General features: G+C 66.1%; 1 protein-coding gene across 2 annotated transcripts in view; it reads right to left on the reverse strand.

Moving 5' to 3' along the window:
* The window catches only part of CAD (carbamoyl-phosphate synthetase 2, aspartate transcarbamylase, and dihydroorotase), a 35641-nt gene that overhangs the window by 6637 nt on the left and 13253 nt on the right, over positions 1 to 15751 (reverse strand). For both annotated transcript variants that reach the window (XM_065400291.1, XM_065400290.1), the window contains 18 exons: positions 15257 to 15381; positions 14744 to 14877; positions 14381 to 14493; positions 13959 to 14209; positions 13053 to 13299; positions 12846 to 12944; positions 12330 to 12554; positions 11946 to 12128; positions 10518 to 10736; positions 9826 to 9993; positions 9564 to 9746; positions 8270 to 8374; positions 7460 to 7708; positions 6842 to 6923; positions 6037 to 6203; positions 5451 to 5615; positions 4037 to 4168; positions 2019 to 2220 (listed from right to left, as the gene is read on the reverse strand). In XM_065400291.1, the coding sequence (XP_065256363.1) occupies positions 2019 to 2220; positions 4037 to 4168; positions 5451 to 5615; positions 6037 to 6203; positions 6842 to 6923; positions 7460 to 7708; positions 8270 to 8374; positions 9564 to 9746; positions 9826 to 9993; positions 10518 to 10736; positions 11946 to 12128; positions 12330 to 12554; positions 12846 to 12944; positions 13053 to 13299; positions 13959 to 14209; positions 14381 to 14493; positions 14744 to 14877; positions 15257 to 15381 (3049 nt within the window). The remainder of the gene's footprint in view (positions 1 to 2018; positions 2221 to 4036; positions 4169 to 5450; positions 5616 to 6036; positions 6204 to 6841; positions 6924 to 7459; positions 7709 to 8269; positions 8375 to 9563; positions 9747 to 9825; positions 9994 to 10517; positions 10737 to 11945; positions 12129 to 12329; positions 12555 to 12845; positions 12945 to 13052; positions 13300 to 13958; positions 14210 to 14380; positions 14494 to 14743; positions 14878 to 15256; positions 15382 to 15751) is intronic.

Below are 15751 nucleotides of genomic sequence, written 5' to 3' on the forward strand. Positions count from 1 at the left end.
AGGAGAGGCTGAGGGAACTGGAATTGTTTAGTCTGCAGAAGAGAAGAATGAGGGGGGATTTGATAGCTGCTTTCAACTACCTGAAGTGGGGTTCCAAAGAGGATGGCGCTTGGCTGTTCTCAGTGGTGGCAGATGACAGAACAAGGAGTAATGGTCTCAAGTTGCAGTGGGGGAGGTGTAGGTTGGATATTAGGAAAAACTTTTTCACTAGGAGGGTGGTGAAGCACTGGAATGGATTACCTAGGGAGGTGGTGGAATCTCCTTCCTTAGAGGTTTTTAAGGCCCGGCTTGACAAAGCCCTGGCTGGGATGATTTAGTTGGGGATTGGTCCTGCTTTGAGCAGGGGGTTGGACTAGATGACCTCCTGAGGTCCCTTCCAACCCTGATATTCTATGATTCTACGAGTGACCCCCCTGCAGGGCCAGCTCCCCCAGTGCCCGGCACAGAGCTGCCCTGGGATGAGAGGCCAGCCAGGCCTCTGCCCAGACGTCCACCAGCTCCGTCAGCATCAGCTGAGAGGGACCAACGGACTCACTTGGTACTGGCCCAAGGTGCCAGATCCCATTACCCACCTCTCAAGCGGGGACAGGCCCCGTGTCCCATTCCTCGCCCCCACCCCCACCCTCCCGAGCCAGCCAGTTCCTGCCCTGGGGCCAGATGGGAGTTGGCGCCCCAGAGTGGGGAGAGGCCCCGTCCCCCATTCCCTAACCCTGAGCCAGCCAGTCCCACCCTGGGGCCGGATGGGAGATGACGCCCCCTAGAGGGAACAGGCCCCATGTCCCAATCCCTGTGTGACGTTATGAGTGGAATATAATATCTCATTGAAAGGTGACAGTGCCAGAAAGAGTTAATTAACTCACAGACTGACCTGACCCAGGGCCGAACTTTAAAGACTGGTTAGGAAGATATGTAAATGAACAGAGCTTTGAAATGCAAGTCTGCATTGTTAAAGGTAGAAGGGGAGATGTTTGCTCAGGGCTTGTGATGTAAGCTAACAAGTCTTGTCTATTACTATAGCTTTGATTCAAAGATCAAAAAAGGAATATTAACATTTAGGAAGACACTTGAGGGAAATAGTATTATTGTCGATATGTCTCTTTGAAGGTTGTGGTAACCTGTTCTTTTTGTATCTGAACTGTTTAATGGATAAATTACCCTGTGCTAATTGCCAGGATGCTTGGGAGAAGGAGAGTTAAGCCTATTGTTTTCTCAGGCCGAAAGGCTGCTGGAAATGTATAAGAACCCTAGGACATGATCCTGTTCATCTCAGATCTGCTTTGGGTTTCAAGAGGGGGAAACCTTAAGCCACAAGGATTGAGATCCCCAGTCACTGACTGGAGTCACCCTGAATATGGACATTGGACTATAACCTATGGACTATTTCTAAAAGGACTTTTGGCAACTACAAGCTCACCTCTGCTATGTGTCTGAACCTCAAGAATTGAATTCAAGTCTGTCTGTATATTGATCTTTTAACCAACTCTCTCTCTCTTCTTTTTTAATAAATTTTAGCTTAGTTAATAAGAATTGGCTATTAGCGTGTATTTTGGGTAAGATCTAAGTGTAATTGAACCTGGGTATGTGGCTGATCCTTTGGGATTGGAAGAACCTTTTCTTTTTATGATGAGATAAGATTGTCAGAATCATCATCATATCTGACGTGTGTGTCTGGACGGAGGCCTGAGGCTGGGTACTTTAAGGGAACTGCATTGTTTGGACTTCTGAGTAACCAGTGAGGTACTATAGAAGCTGTTTTGTGCTGGTTGGTAAATCTAAGTATTAGAATATCCACCAGCGTTTGGGGTTTGTCTGCCCCGTTCTGTTTGCAGTTCACCCTAATTGAGTGACCTCAGCTGGCTCCCACGGGCAGCACCGTCACACCCTGCCCCAACCAATCCCCGTCCTGGGGCCAGAAGGGGGCCGGCACCCCCTAGAGGGGACAGACCCTGGATCCCAGGTCCCATGGGTGCCAGGACACTCCAGCTGGTGCCCCGGTGCCCTAGAACGGTCTCCCTCACCATGGTCTGTGGCGAAGCAGTCGATGGTGTCCATGTTCTCCCACAGCGCCTCCAGGTCCTCACGGGTGCCCAGCATGGGCCGCACCTGTGCGTACCCCTCCCCGATGCGTCCAATGTCGTCCTCGCACAGGAAGAGGTGGTGCGGCGCCACCTCACACGTCACCTGGATGCCCTTCTGCTTGGCGGCCTTGATGATCAGGATCTGCAGGCCCAGGCTGAGGGTGAGACACCGTCCCCCCATCCCAGATCCCCCTCCCCCATCCTCCCTGCACACACTCCCTGTGACCAAGTTGGGGATTTTCTTAGTGTTTTCATGAACTCTGCGTGCCTCAGTTTCCCTTGGTGCTGCGTGTGTAACAAGGGGGTGGGGGGGTGCAGACGACCAGGCATGACCTCGCCTAGCAGCCGGGGCCCAGTGACTGGTGCCCCAGCCCAGCTTGGGATAGGGTGACCAGATGTCCCGATTTTATAGGGACAGTCCCGATTTTTGGATCTTTTTCTTATATAGGCTCCTATTACCCCCCACCCCCGTCCCGATTTTTCACATTTGCTGTCTGGTCACCCTAGCTTGGGAGCCAGCCGGTTCTGGCCAGCGGGAGGACAAGGGGATGAGGAGAGAGGGGCCGGGGGACCTGCCCAGCCCGTTCCAGCCAGTGGGGGAACAAAGGAGGCTCAGGCGGCCTGTTTACCTGGGACAGGAGACAAAGGACAGGGGAGGAGCTGTTAATATGGAGATATACCTATCTCATAGAGCTGGAAGGGACCCTGAAAGGTCATTGAGTCCAGCCCCCTGCCTTCACTAGCAGGACCAAGTACTGATTTTGCCCCAGCTCCCTAAGTGGCCCCCTCAAGGATTGAACTCACAACCCTGGGTTTAGCAGACCAATGCTCAAACCACTGAGCTATCCCTCCCCCCAATGTCTCCTCCCCCCACGCCTGCAGTGGCTCTCATCCAGCGTCACACAGGAGGGGGAGGGGATAGCAGCCAGAGCCCCCTGGATGTTCTGTGCTGAGACTGGCCAGGCCCGAGGCCCCAGAGAACTGCCTGGGCTGGGCTCCTGTGTGACGCTGGATGAGAACCACTGCAGGCATGGGGGGAGGAGACATTGCTCCCTCGGGATGGAGGCCCCGGGGGCCCAGAGCGAGGGGGCTCCCTGAGGGGGCCCACGGCAGAACCAGGCGTGCTGGGAGCTCAGAGGTACAGTCCCAGGAGGCGCAGGGCCAGTGGGGGCCCACCCTCGGCAAGAGAGCGGCCTTCCTGAAAGGCCGTCACGCTGGGGGGGGGGGGTTACTCCCGGGGCCACACGGAGCCAAGAGAAGGCACGAGTCCTGTGAGTCCGTGACACCCCCCCCACCACACAGGGCCCAGGCCGAGGGGAGACACCGCCCCCCCCCCCATGCCCCATCTGCGCTGCAGCCCTCGCTACGCTAGGCATGCTGCGTTTCGCTCAGCGTTTGCCAGCCAGCGCCTCCGGCCGGCGTTTGGCATTCTCACATTAACACACACCGAAGGTTTCGGGTGGGTCCCAGCGGGGCCCAGCGTCTCTGCAGCGAGCTGGGAGTCGCTAGATAACCCGCCCAGCCAGCGCCGAGAGCTCTTTGGCGCTTTCCCCAGGCCTGGGTCGGTTTAACTCCGCCACAAGGGGTGTAAATACACACACACACACACACCCCCCATGGGGCAGAGAAACATTTCCCCCCCCCCCCCCGGCACACTGTTGAATCGCTGCAGCTGCTGGGGGGCAGACTGCCGAGCCGGTGGGGGGCGCCGGCACAGGAGCGCTGCAGGCACACAGCCGGGGCTTTGCAGGGCAGACGAGGACCCATGGGGCAGGTCGGGGGGGTTCTGGGCGCTCACAAAAGCCAATTCGCACTGAGGTTCATCGTGCTGCCTCTGCCCAACCGGGCCTTTTCCTAGAACCTCTCCCGGCCCCCCAGCGCAGAGCATGACACTGCCTCCCGCCCTGCCTGCAGACAGGCAGCCGCAGCTCCTCCAGCCCAGACCCAGGTCGCCCCACCTCCTCCTTGCGTGCCACGTGGCAGATGTGCACGGGGCGCTGGTACAGCTGGGCCACCATGAGAATCGCCGCCACCGTCTGCTTCTCCGCGTGCGCCACGATGGGCAGGTGCCTCGGCCACTGCTCGAAGTGCTGGGGGGAGAGAGCAGAGCTGGGGGGAACCAACAGTTGTACCAGGGGGAGGGGCAGAGCCTGGCACGAGGGGAGGGGCGGGACAGACAGACAGCAACACTGGGGGAGCGAGGTCAAGGGGAAGAGAACAGCATTTGGGGGGGACAAGACAGACGGACAGTGGCTGCCCTGTTGGCTGGGGGAGGGTCGGGGGGGGCACGACAGATGGATAGCAGTGCTGGGGGAGGGTTGGGGGGCAGAGCACAGCACATGGGGGCGGGGGGGACAGGACAGACGGACAGCGGCTGCAATGCAGGCTGGGGGAGGGGCGGGGGGGACAGGACAGACGGACAGCGGTGCTGGGGGAGGGTTGGGGGGCAGAGCACAGCACATGGGGGCGGGGGGGACAGGACAGACGGACAGCGGCTGCAATGCAGGCTGGGGGAGGGGCGGGGGGGACAGGACAGACGGACAGCGGTGCTGGGGGAGGGTTGGGGGGCAGAGCACAGACATGGGGGCGGCGGGGACAGGACAGACGGACAGCGGCTGCAATGCAGGCTGGGGGAGGGGCGGGGGGGACAGGACAGACGGACAGCGGTGCTGGGGGAGGGTTGGGGGGCAGAGCACAGACATGGGGGCGGGGGGGACAGGACAGACGGACAGCGGTGCTGGGGGAGGGTTGGGGGGCAGAGCACAGACATGGGGGCGGTGGGCGGGACAGAACAGACGGACAGCGGCTGCAATGCAGGCTGGGGGAGGGGCGGGGGGGACAGGACAGACGGACAGCGGTGCTGGGGGAGGGTTGGGGGGCAGAGCACAGCACATGGGGGCGGGGGGGACATGACAGACGGACAGCGGCTGCAATGCAGGCTGGGGGAGGGGCGGGGGGACAGGACAGACGGACAGCGGTGCTGGGGGAGGGTTGGGGGGCAGAGCACAGACATGGGGGCGGCGGGGACAGGACAGACGGACAGCGGCTGCAATGCAGGCTGGGGGAGGGGCGGGGGGGACAGGACAGACGGACAGCGGTGCTGGGGGAGGGTTGGGGGGCAGAGCACAGCACATGGGGGCGGGGGGGACAGGACAGACGGACAGCGGTGCTGGGGGAGGGTTGGGGGGCAGAGCACAGACATGGGGGCGGCGGGGACAGGACAGACGGACAGCGGCTGCAATGCCGGCTGGGGGAGGAGGGTGTCCCCACTGCAGATGCAGAGGGCAGGCTGGGCTCTCAGCCCCCGGTGGGCGCTGTGCTGCTGGCGCCAGGAATGGGGCTGGACCCCCCAGCCCTTCCCGCAGGACCCACCTCCATCCACAGCGAGACGTTGTCCATCTTGAGCTCGGAGAAGGTGTCGTTCAGGTACATCTTGAGCCCGGCGGCTGCGCCAGCTATGGGGCCCAGGGATCCGGCATTGTCCGACGCGGCCCCCAGGTACAGGGCGAAGTCACAGCGCGCGCCCGCCTCCGCCAGCTGCAGGGAGACAGGCTCAGACAGGCCCACGATGGGGTGCCAAGCCGGGCCTGGGCCAGCGTGTGGATCATCCCCCCGGCCTGCAGCCCCCACACAGGGCCCCCCAGCACCTCCCAGATCCCCCAGCAGCTGCAGGGCCCACGCTGCCCATACAACATTCCCCAGGGGGCTGAGGCTGGCCTGGCGCAACGCCTGGTGCTGCCAGCTCCGTGTCTGAGTGGCACCTGCCAGGGCGGGGAGGGTGCGTGGGCTGGGGCGTCGGGGGGACTCTGCGCGGCACCTCAGGGGGGGCCAGCCAAGGGGGGGTCCCTGCACAGCACCTCGGGGGGGTCTCTTTGCGGCAGCTTGGGGGCCTGAAGGGGGTGTCAAGGGGGGTCTCTGCACAGCAGCTCAGAGGGCGGGGGGGGGCAGGGGCATTCACCTTCTGCACCAGGGCAAAGGAGCTGGCGTCGACAACGGCGGGGCGGGTGTTGGGCATGGCGCACACCATGGTGACGCCCCCCGCCAGGGCGGCCGCTGTGCCCGAGGCGAAGTCCTCCTTGTGGGTGCCACCCGGCTCCCGCATGTGCACGTGCACGTCGATCAGCCCTGAGGGGAGAGAGGGGTCAGACCAGGGGCCACAGAACCCCCGGCCGGCGCCGCTGGCCTCGGGACTCGACGGGGGCAGGCCCGGGGGGCAGTGTGAAGCCGGACAGTCCTGCTTCTCTCGGCTTTGTCCGCTGGCCGGTATGGTCACCCCCCTCGCACCCACCGTAGGCCGGGGGTCACGCTGGAGGGGGGTAGACACGCCGGGGGGGGGGGGGGGGGGGGGGGAGGGAAGGGTCACGCCGTCCTGCAAGTACCAGAATGCCTGGTACCCGGGGTGCGTTAGTACCACCCTAGGTAACGGCGCCCAGCTTTGAGCCCCCACTCCATGGCGCAGGGACGCGGTGGGGATCCCAGGGGGCCGAGCAGCGCACGGGGCTCCATGGCAACGCCAGTCAGGCCGGGCAGCACACCCCAGGGCAGATGCTTCAGGCCAGGGTCTCTCACTGACTGGGGGGGGGGCGCAGACACTCCCCACCCCGCCCGGATTTACCCAGGATCCGGAGGGCCCTGCCCAGAGCCACCACATCTCCCTGCCGCAGGGAGGGGGGGGGGGCACACGCTCCTGCCCCTCCCCACTGCTTCCCTGCCAGGGGAAGAGCCCCCAGCCGCCCCCTCCTCTTGCCGGGAGCCCCTGGTACCTGGCAGGCGGATGAGCTTCTGGGAGGTCATGCAGTCCACATGCATCTTCAGCGGGGGGGCCGTCCCGATCTGGCCCAGGGCCTGCGGGGGAGGCAGCTCAGCTGGGGAGAGCAGAGACCCAGCCAAGGGGGGCGGCGGGGGGCTGGGACAGGACAGCTAGCTCTGGGGCTGGGCTTCCCCCACGGCCCAGAGCCCCACAGCTCCCTGGGGCCAGGACATGCTCATCTGGGCAATCGGTGCCTCTCCAGGAGCCCCCATGCCAGGCAGCCTCCCCCCACCAGCGTCGTGCCCCCACCTGGCCAGGCAGCCCCCGACCAGGCCAGCCTTCTCGCATCCCCAACAGCCAGGCAGCCCCTCCCCAGCCGCCACATCGCTCCCCCCCCCCCCCCCAGCCAGTCTCCGCCCCCAAACGGCCAGACCGCCCTGCACCGACCAGGCCGCACCCCCACCTAGCCCGTCCCCCCACACACACCCTCCCCAGCTGGCCGGCCCCCACACCCCCTCCCCAGCTAGCCCGTCCCCCCACGCCCCCTCCCCAGCTGGCCGGCCCCCACACCCCCTCCCCAGCTGGCCCGTCCCCCCACGCCCCCTCCCCAGCTGCCCGGCCCCCACACCACCTCCACGAAGAGCTTGGTGCATTTGATGTCGATGATGAGGGGCACGGAGTAGTCGACGGCCAGGCGCCGGGTGCGGTAGCCCTTGGTGACAAAGGACGAGAGCCGGCGCCCCCCGGCGTTGCGCATGGAGAGGTTAATGACCAGCTCAAAGTGGTTCTCGGCCAAGTAGTCCATGATGCTGCGCTGCGTCTCCTTGGCCCCGGCCTCATTGCCGTCCGCGTCCTCGAAGTGCCAGTCCACAGCCATCACCTGCCCGGCGGGAACCAGAGCCCCACTGCCGTGACCTGGGCATGAACCGGGGCAGGGGCGGCCCTGCTCCCGGGCCAGGCACAGACTGGGGGCGGGGCAGGGGGTTCCTCGCTCCAGGGACCTGGGGATGGATGGTGGGGCAGAGGACTGGTGGCCCTGCTCCTGGGGCCAGGCACAGACTGCGGGGGGGTTTCCTCGCTCCACGGACCTGGGGATGGATGGGGGGGTGGGGGCAGAGGAGGGGTGGCCCTGCTCCTGGGGCCAGGCACAGACTGGGGGTGGGGCGGGGGGGGGGGGTTTCCTAGCTCCAGGGATGGATGGGGGAGGGGGGCAGAGGAGGAGTGGCCCTGCTCCCGGGGCCCGGCACAGACTGGGGGCGGGGAGGGGGGTTCCTCGCTCCAGAGACCTGGGGACAGACCGGGGGACAAGGGAATGGTGGCCCTGCTCCCAGGACCCAGCATGGAAGGGATGCCACCCATGCCAGTAACCTCACCCCAACCTGAAAGCTGCCCCCCGGCCACGCCGCACCAAGAGAGGCGGCAGCCCACCCCCGGCCGGTACCTGGATGCCGTGCTCGGTGTAGAAGTCGGCAGTGCCCAGGCTGGCGTACAGGTTGTAGCCCAGGCTCTCCAGCGTGCGCACTGTGGGCAGCAGCTCACTCTTGTTCTGCAACAGCCACCAGAGGGGTCAGAGCAGGCCAGGCCTGGGCAGCCCAGCACCCCCCTGCCCCAGGGCCCCTCCACCCGCATGGCCCCGCTGTATTGAGCTGGCACTTCGAGCAGGGATTCCTGGGCCTGCTCGCAGCCTAGAGGGCTGGGACACAGTGGGAATTGTTAGTAATGCTTTTTTGAGTCCTGTGTGTGCCTCAGTTTCCCCCGTGTGCGGCACTGTTCCCCCGCGGGTGGGAGCTCTGGGGCAGGCGAAGTCACAGGGGTGGATGGCGCCTGGCGGCCTCGGCCCTTAGGGCCCATCTCCATGCAGCTCTTGAGAAGACAAGGGCAGATCCAATGGCCGGGACGTGGACACCTGGCAACCAGCGACCCATAGAGACGTGGCCGTCCCACCTCTCTGCAGGGGGCTGAGCCGCATCCCCCAGCTCGGGAACAAAGGCCTAGGGGGGTTAAGTGTGGGCTGTGGGGAGCAGTCGGGGGCACCCCAGGAGTCTGACAAAGGAGATCGGACAGATGGAGGGACAGAGCTTGAACCACAGGGGTCACTGCAGCTGGGCTGGGCGCCGGCTGCCCAGAACGGACTCTGCTGGGACCTTCACTTCTCTGGGCTCCCCCAGGGCTGTCTGTGCCGTGTGCCAGGCCACGGATACACCCGCCTGTCTGCCCGCGCTGGCTGGGTGTCCCCGCAGACGCTGGTGGGGGGGTGCTGCTCCCCCAGATTGTACACGTCTCCCCCAGGGTCTGTCCCAGACTCGCTGCCCGGCGCTCCCAGGGTGGGGCAGGGGGGCTGCAGGCCCAGGGGCCCGGTCTCAGGAGGCGGCGAGGCCACGTGGCTCACCCTGGGGGAAGAGTGAGACCCCGGGGGGGGTCAGGGTCACTGAAGGCCCCTCCCAGGGACTGTTCCCAGGCTGGGGCGTAGCCCGGCCCTGGGGGTCCATGACAGAGGTGCCTGCCTGTCACCTAACCCTAACCCTGGACCAAGTCAGTTTGCGAGGAGCCAGGCTAGAGCAAGGTGCAGCGTTGAGCCTCCCTGCCTCAGGAGCAGCCTGCTTCGTCTCCCGCTGCTTTTGGCTGATGCATGTTAGTGTTCTGATTCTACGCTGCGTTGCAGCCATCCAGCGCGAGGATTGAACCTTCGCATCCAGCGTCTCTGAGTATGTGCCACGGCCCTGCCCCGCCCTCACCTTGTAGCTGCCGATGGTCAGCAGGATGTTCTTCTTGGGGATCTTGAAGCCGGTGCTCAGCATGGCTTTCAGGTAGGCCTCACAGCGGTTCTCCCCAAAGCAGGCCACCTCGCCCGTGCTGGTCATCTCCACGCCCAGCACCACGTCTGCCCCCGCCAGCCGCGAGAAGGAGAACTGGGGAACCTGGGGGTGCAGAGGGCAGGGGGTGCTCAGCAAGCCAGACAGCCGTGGCCACCCCACCCACCGCTCCCCACCCGCTCACCTTGACACCGACGATCCCAGTGCCTGTCATCAGTCCCACGGACTCCACCTCCTCGCCCATGATCACCTGGGTGGCCAGGGCCACCATGTCCACCCCCAGCGTCTTGGAGACGAAGGGGAAGGAGCGGGAGACACGCACGTTGCACTCGATGACCTTCAGCTGGTCGTCCTGCAGACAGATGGGAGCGTGGGGTGACCCATCCCAGCGCCTGGAGACCCAAACTCGCCCTGCCCGGCTAAAGCCCGATGGACCTATCCTCCGCGGTCAGAAGAGAACGGCTGCACTGGGTCAGAGGAAAGGCCCCTCTAGTCCAGTGTCCTGTCTTCCCACGGTGGCCAGTGCAGGTGTCCCGGAGGGAATGAGCCGAGCAGGGAATCAGCAAGTGAGGTGTGTGGAGCACCAGCTCGCTTCCCCCTTCCGCAGGGCACTGAGCACCCGGAGAGGCAGGGCAGGGGCAAGGCCAGGCCCCCTCGGACCCCAGCACGCTGCTCCCGCCCTCCCGCCGCATCCAGGGGCCCAGTCCCAGGCAACTCTGGCCTGGATGTGACGTGTGGCCGGCTGCAGGAGACGCTGCAGAGCCCAAAGCTGTCAGCGGGGAAGGGGCCCGCTGTCCCCCCTCCCCTCCCCCCCACCCCAAACTCAGGGCATTGAGGCTGACTGCTCCCCGGGTCCCTGCTGCCCCACGGCGGTACCTTGGCGATGAGCTGCAGGTTGAAGGGTCCCGTGACCAGCAGCTCCTGCCCAATGGCGTGCACAATGGCCTGGATCCGCTCCAGGGTCTTGGGTGTGATGTCCTGGGGCGGCGTCACCAGCGTGGCGTCCCCCGAGTGCACGCCCGCATTCTCCACATGCTCCGAGATTGCGATGGCCACCACTGCGCCATCACAGGCCACGGCGTCCACGTCGATCTCCTGCAGGGGGGAGGGACAACCGGACCCCTGAGCGCCCTCAGCCCCCACTGCACCAGAGTGCACCCCCCACCCCAGCCTGCTCTCCCTGCTGGTACCACCACCCCCCAGCCGCTCCCCCCACACCCAGCCCCTCCCTGCCGGTACTGCCCTCCCCACTCCAACCCCCCAGTGCACAGACCGCACCAGAGTGTGTCCCACCCTCAGCACCTCCCTGCCTGTACCATCCCCCCACACACACACAGCCCCTCCCTGCCCTCCCCAGCCACTCTGTGCCGGTACCATCCCCCCCAGCTGCTCCCCCCTCCCCGGCCCCTCCGTGCCATTACCACCCCCACACGCAGCCCCTCCCTGCCGATACCACCACCCACCAGCCACTCCCCCCCCCCCCCAGCCTCCTCCCTGCTGGTACTGCCCTCCCCACTCCAACCCCCCAGTGCACAGACCGCACCAGAGTGTGTCCCACCCTCAGCACCTCCCTGCCTGTACCATCCCCCCCAGCTGCTCCCCCCTCCCCGGCCCCCTCCCTGCCAGTACCACCCACACACACACAGCCCCTCCCTGCCCTCCCCAGCCCCTCCGTGCCATTACCACCCCCACACCCAGCCCCTCCCTGCCGGTACCACCACCCCCCCAGCTGCTCCCCCCTCCCCGGCTCCCTCCCTGCCAGTACCACCCACACACAGCCCCCTACCTGCTGGTACCACCATCCCCCACACACACAGCCCCTCCCTGCCCTCCCCAGCCCCTCCATGCTGGTACCACCCCCACCCCTCCCTGGTCCCCTCCCCAGCCCCTCTGTGCCGGTACCACCCCCACCCTCAGCACCTCCCACTGCACACACCACACCGAGTGAACCCCCCCGGAGGCCCTCCCTACCGGTGCCATCCCCACGCCCCAGTGCCCCCCAGCACCACCTCGCCTACTCAGCCCCCCACTGCAAACCTGAGTGATCCCCACCTGCCAGGCAGTGCCTGACCCCACCCCTCCGGGCACTATCCAGCCCCCGCAGCACAAAGAGCCAAATGGGCAGCCTGCCCGGGCTGGAGCCGCGGAGAGTCGGGCGTCTCCGCCAGTGTGACCGGGGTCCGGGCCCCGGCAGAGGGGTGGGGGTGTTCAGGGCCCCACAGGCCCCCGAGCGAAGCTCTGCCAGCAGCTGCCAGGAAGTGGCCCCCTATGGCCGACCCCCCACGGAGCCGGGCCCGCGCTGACCTTGGCCTCCTGGATGAACTTGGAAATGACGACGGGCTGCTCCTTGGACACGGCCACGGCGCTGCACAGGAACTTCTCCAGGTCGCTGTCGGAGTAGGCCACGTTCATGGCAGCCCCGCTCAGCACGTAGGAGGGGCGCACCACGCACGGGTAGCCCACCTTGCAGCAGAACTGCTTGGCCGACTGCGGGCAGAGAGACAGGCTGGGCAACCTTCCCTGCCCCATGGCATGCACAGGGGAGCTGGGCTGGGCAACCCCTCCCCCGCCCCATGGCACACCCTGGAGGGAGCTGGGCCGGGCAACCCCCCCCCCCGCACACACGGGGAGGAGGCCCTACAGCCCCTCCCACAGCACACACGGAGGGGGCAGCATCCCCCCCCTCACCTCCATGTCGGAGAGCTCCTTCCAGAGGGGCTGGCTGATGCCGATGGTGTCCAGCAGGCGGGAGAACTTGAAGCGGTTCTCGGCCGAGTCGATGGCCTCGGGGGAGGTGCCCAGGATGCGGCATTGCTGCCGGTGCAGCGCCATGGCGATGTTGTTGGGCAGCTGCCCCCCCATGGACAGGATCACGCCCTCGGGGCTCTCCAGTTCGTAGATATCCATCACCACCTGCCGGGGCCAGGAGGCAGTGCAGCCAGGGGGCGGGGAGCGGGGCGGGCCCCCCCCCACGGCACGGCCCCCCCCCCCACAGGCCCCCGATGGCATAGGCACCCGGCCAGATGGGCCCCCCCGGCTGCACGGCCCCCCTGCCCCCTTCCCCCCCGCTGTATGGCAGTCTGGCCAGCAAAGGCAGCTCCCCTCGGCCACCTGGGCCCCCCTGGTCGCACGGGCTCCCCCTGGCTCCCTGGCCCCCAGCCCCAGCGCGAGCACCCCAGCACGCACTCCCCAGGCCGGGCTCACCTCGAAGGAGATCTCGTCGAAGTAGAGGCGGTCGCACATGTCGTAGTCGGTGCTCACCGTCTCCGGGTTGTAGTTCACCATGATGGTCTTGAAGCCCATCTGTAAGAGAGGGGAGCCCTGAGCCGGCCAGGCCAGCGTGGGGGCACGGGGAGATCCAGGGTGCGAGGAGCCCAGGCCAGCGCGCCCTGCCCCGCCCCGCCCGCTGACCTTGCGCAGCTCCTGGATGCAGCCCACGGCGCACCAGTCGAACTCCACGCTGCTGCCGATGCGGTAGACGCCGGAGCCGATCACCATGACGTGGGGCTCGCGAAAGGCCAGGTCGTGCTCCGTCCCGTTGTACGTCAGGTACAGGTAGTTGGTCTGCGCCGGCCACTCTGCCGCCACCGTGTCGATCTGCTTCACCACGGGCAGGATCTTCAGGTCGTGCCGCATCTTCCTCACGGCCAGCTCAGTGCTGCAGGGAGGGCAGGGCTGAGAGCAGGGAGAGACAGCCCCCCCGCCCCCCAACACACAGCCCAGCCCAGAGACTACGGACCCCAGCACACACGGCTGCACCTCGCCAGCACATCCGGGGCAGCAGCTCTCTCATTTCTGACACAGGACGCTGCAGCAGGAGCTCTGCCCTGCCCCCCCCCCCCGCTCACTCCCCTCCAGCCCCCCCCGACTCACGCCCCTCCAGGCCGTCCCCCCCCCTACTCACACCCCAGCCCCCTTCTTCCACTGCTCTCTCTCTTCCCCCTCCTTCTCCCCCACCAGCTGGGCTCCCTCTGCTCCTGACCCGGGACAGGAGCTGCAGCCTGGCAGAGCCTGCTGCCTGCCCACAAGATGCAGGGAGGAGGCGGCCCTGGCCGAGCAGGGGCTGGTGCAGGTTGATGACCCAGCCACCATCGCCCCCACCTGCGGTAACCGGACTTTTGGTGTCCGGTCAGTACATCGGACCGGACACCTGGCACGCCCAGCTGATCCTGCCAAGCAGGCTGCAGTGCATGCTGGGAGCTGTCCGCTGTAATCAGCTCCCTCCCACTCAGAGAAGCAGCTGCTGGATGTCGCCATCACGCCCCGTCCCCTCCCTCCGTGCCCGGCTGACTCCCCCAGCCCTGCACCGGGCATTACCTGAGCACGGCCAAGGCCACCTGCTTGTCGGAGAAGCCCAGCTGCTTGGCTTTCTTGAGCATGTCGGGGGGCATAGAGCTCTGCCCCTCGCGGTAGGACTCCAGCTGCACCGCGTGGTCCGTGATGTTCTTCATCTTGTGCAGGAACCAGCGGTCGATCTTGGTCAGCTCGTAGAGCCGCTCGATGGGGTAGCCGGCTCGCAGGGCGGCCGCTAGCACGAAGATCCGTTTGTCAGTGGGCGTCTCCAGCTCCTGCCGGGAGGGAGCAGCTCAGCCAGGATCCGGGAGAGACCCCAGCCCTCATGGGGGGCCCAGCCTGGGTCCCCAGGGCCCTGGGGACAGCAGGGGACGGGGAGCAGCTCCTGCCCCCAGAGTGCATGGGAGCGCTTCGTGCCCACAGAGCCCCCCCGGCCCCACACTCACCACGTCGGAGGCTGGCTTCACGGTGTGGTCAAAGCCTACACAGTTCTCATCCACCATGCGCAGCGCCTTCTGGAAGGCCTCCTCGAAGTTCCGCCCGATGGCCATGACCTCCCCTGCGAGAGGAGAGGAGACACAGTGAGCGGCCAGGGCCAGGCCGGAGGAGGCACGCGCCGGCCTCTGCGAGGGGGGCAGCCCCCAGCGAGCTGCCCCACATCAGGAAGGGAGGGAAGCCCCCAAGCACAGCCTGCGTTGGAAAGGCCGGGGGAGCCGCCCGGGGTCAGGGTGGGGGGTCCCAGGTGCCGCCGGCCAGATCGGGAGGCGCAGGAGTCCGGATGTGGCGGGGGGGGCTGCTGTGCCACGCACCCACACTCTTCATGGAGCTGCCGATCTTGGTGCTGACCCGCAAGAACTTGCTGAGGTCCCAGCGCGGGATCTTCACCACGCAGTAATCCAGGCTGGGCTCAAAGTTGGCCGTGGTGGAATTGGTGACGGAGTTCCTGGGGGTTAGGGGACAGAGCAGGGTCAGCAGCCAGCCCCCAGCAGCGGGCACCCCAGGGGCCAGACACCCAGGAGAGGGAACTTACCAGGCCTGGGGCTTTAGGGGGGACAGGTCCGGAAGGGGCAGTGACTCCCTGAGGAGTGTCCCCCGCTGCCCGTCTGACCCTCCCAGCACCGCGTGAGGAGAACTGGCCCGAGGAGGCCTGGACCCAGGGCCTGGCCACAGCGGCTCACGGCCCAGCTGCCGCCCGGCTCGCAGGCCAGTTGAGAAGAGCCCACCCCACAGGCCAGGAGCCTTCTGGAGTCTGCGCCACACCCTGCCAGGAGACGTCACGCCCAGCAGCACTGAGCCCACAGGCCCCACCCCAAAGCCATTACCTGAGGACGGGCAGGGGGATGCCCAGAGCCAGTTTGGCTGCCACGTAGGCCAGCGGGTAGCCGGTCGCCTTGCTGGCCAAGGCGGAGCTCCGTGAGAGCCGGGCGTTTACCTCGATGATGTAATACTGCGGGCGAAGAGAAGGGCATGAGATGCTGCTACAGCTGGCCAGACCCCGGCTCCTCCTGCTGCCCTCCATCTCCGGGGCCAGGCAGGGGCACAGAGCAGGGGCGCTGGACAAGGAGGGATCAGGGGGCTATCCCTCCCACTTTGTACGGGCATGGAGCAGTGATGGGAGGAGGGATGGAGAGGAGCAAGCAGAGGGCAGGGCCTCGGGGGAAGGGGCGGCCGGGGCCTCAGTCCAGGCACTGATGGCCCCCTTTTAGGAAGTTTTCGCTGCTCCGGGCACAGAGCCGGGCCAGGGATGCTGGGGCGCTCTGCCAGCGCTCAGAGGAACGGCTCGGAGCGGTGCACGGGCAGCAGGCTGGGGGAGGGCA

Source organism: Emys orbicularis, chromosome 3, assembly GCF_028017835.1.
Source record: "Emys orbicularis isolate rEmyOrb1 chromosome 3, rEmyOrb1.hap1, whole genome shotgun sequence".
In the NCBI taxonomy this organism is placed as follows: Eukaryota; Metazoa; Chordata; order Testudines; family Emydidae; genus Emys; species Emys orbicularis.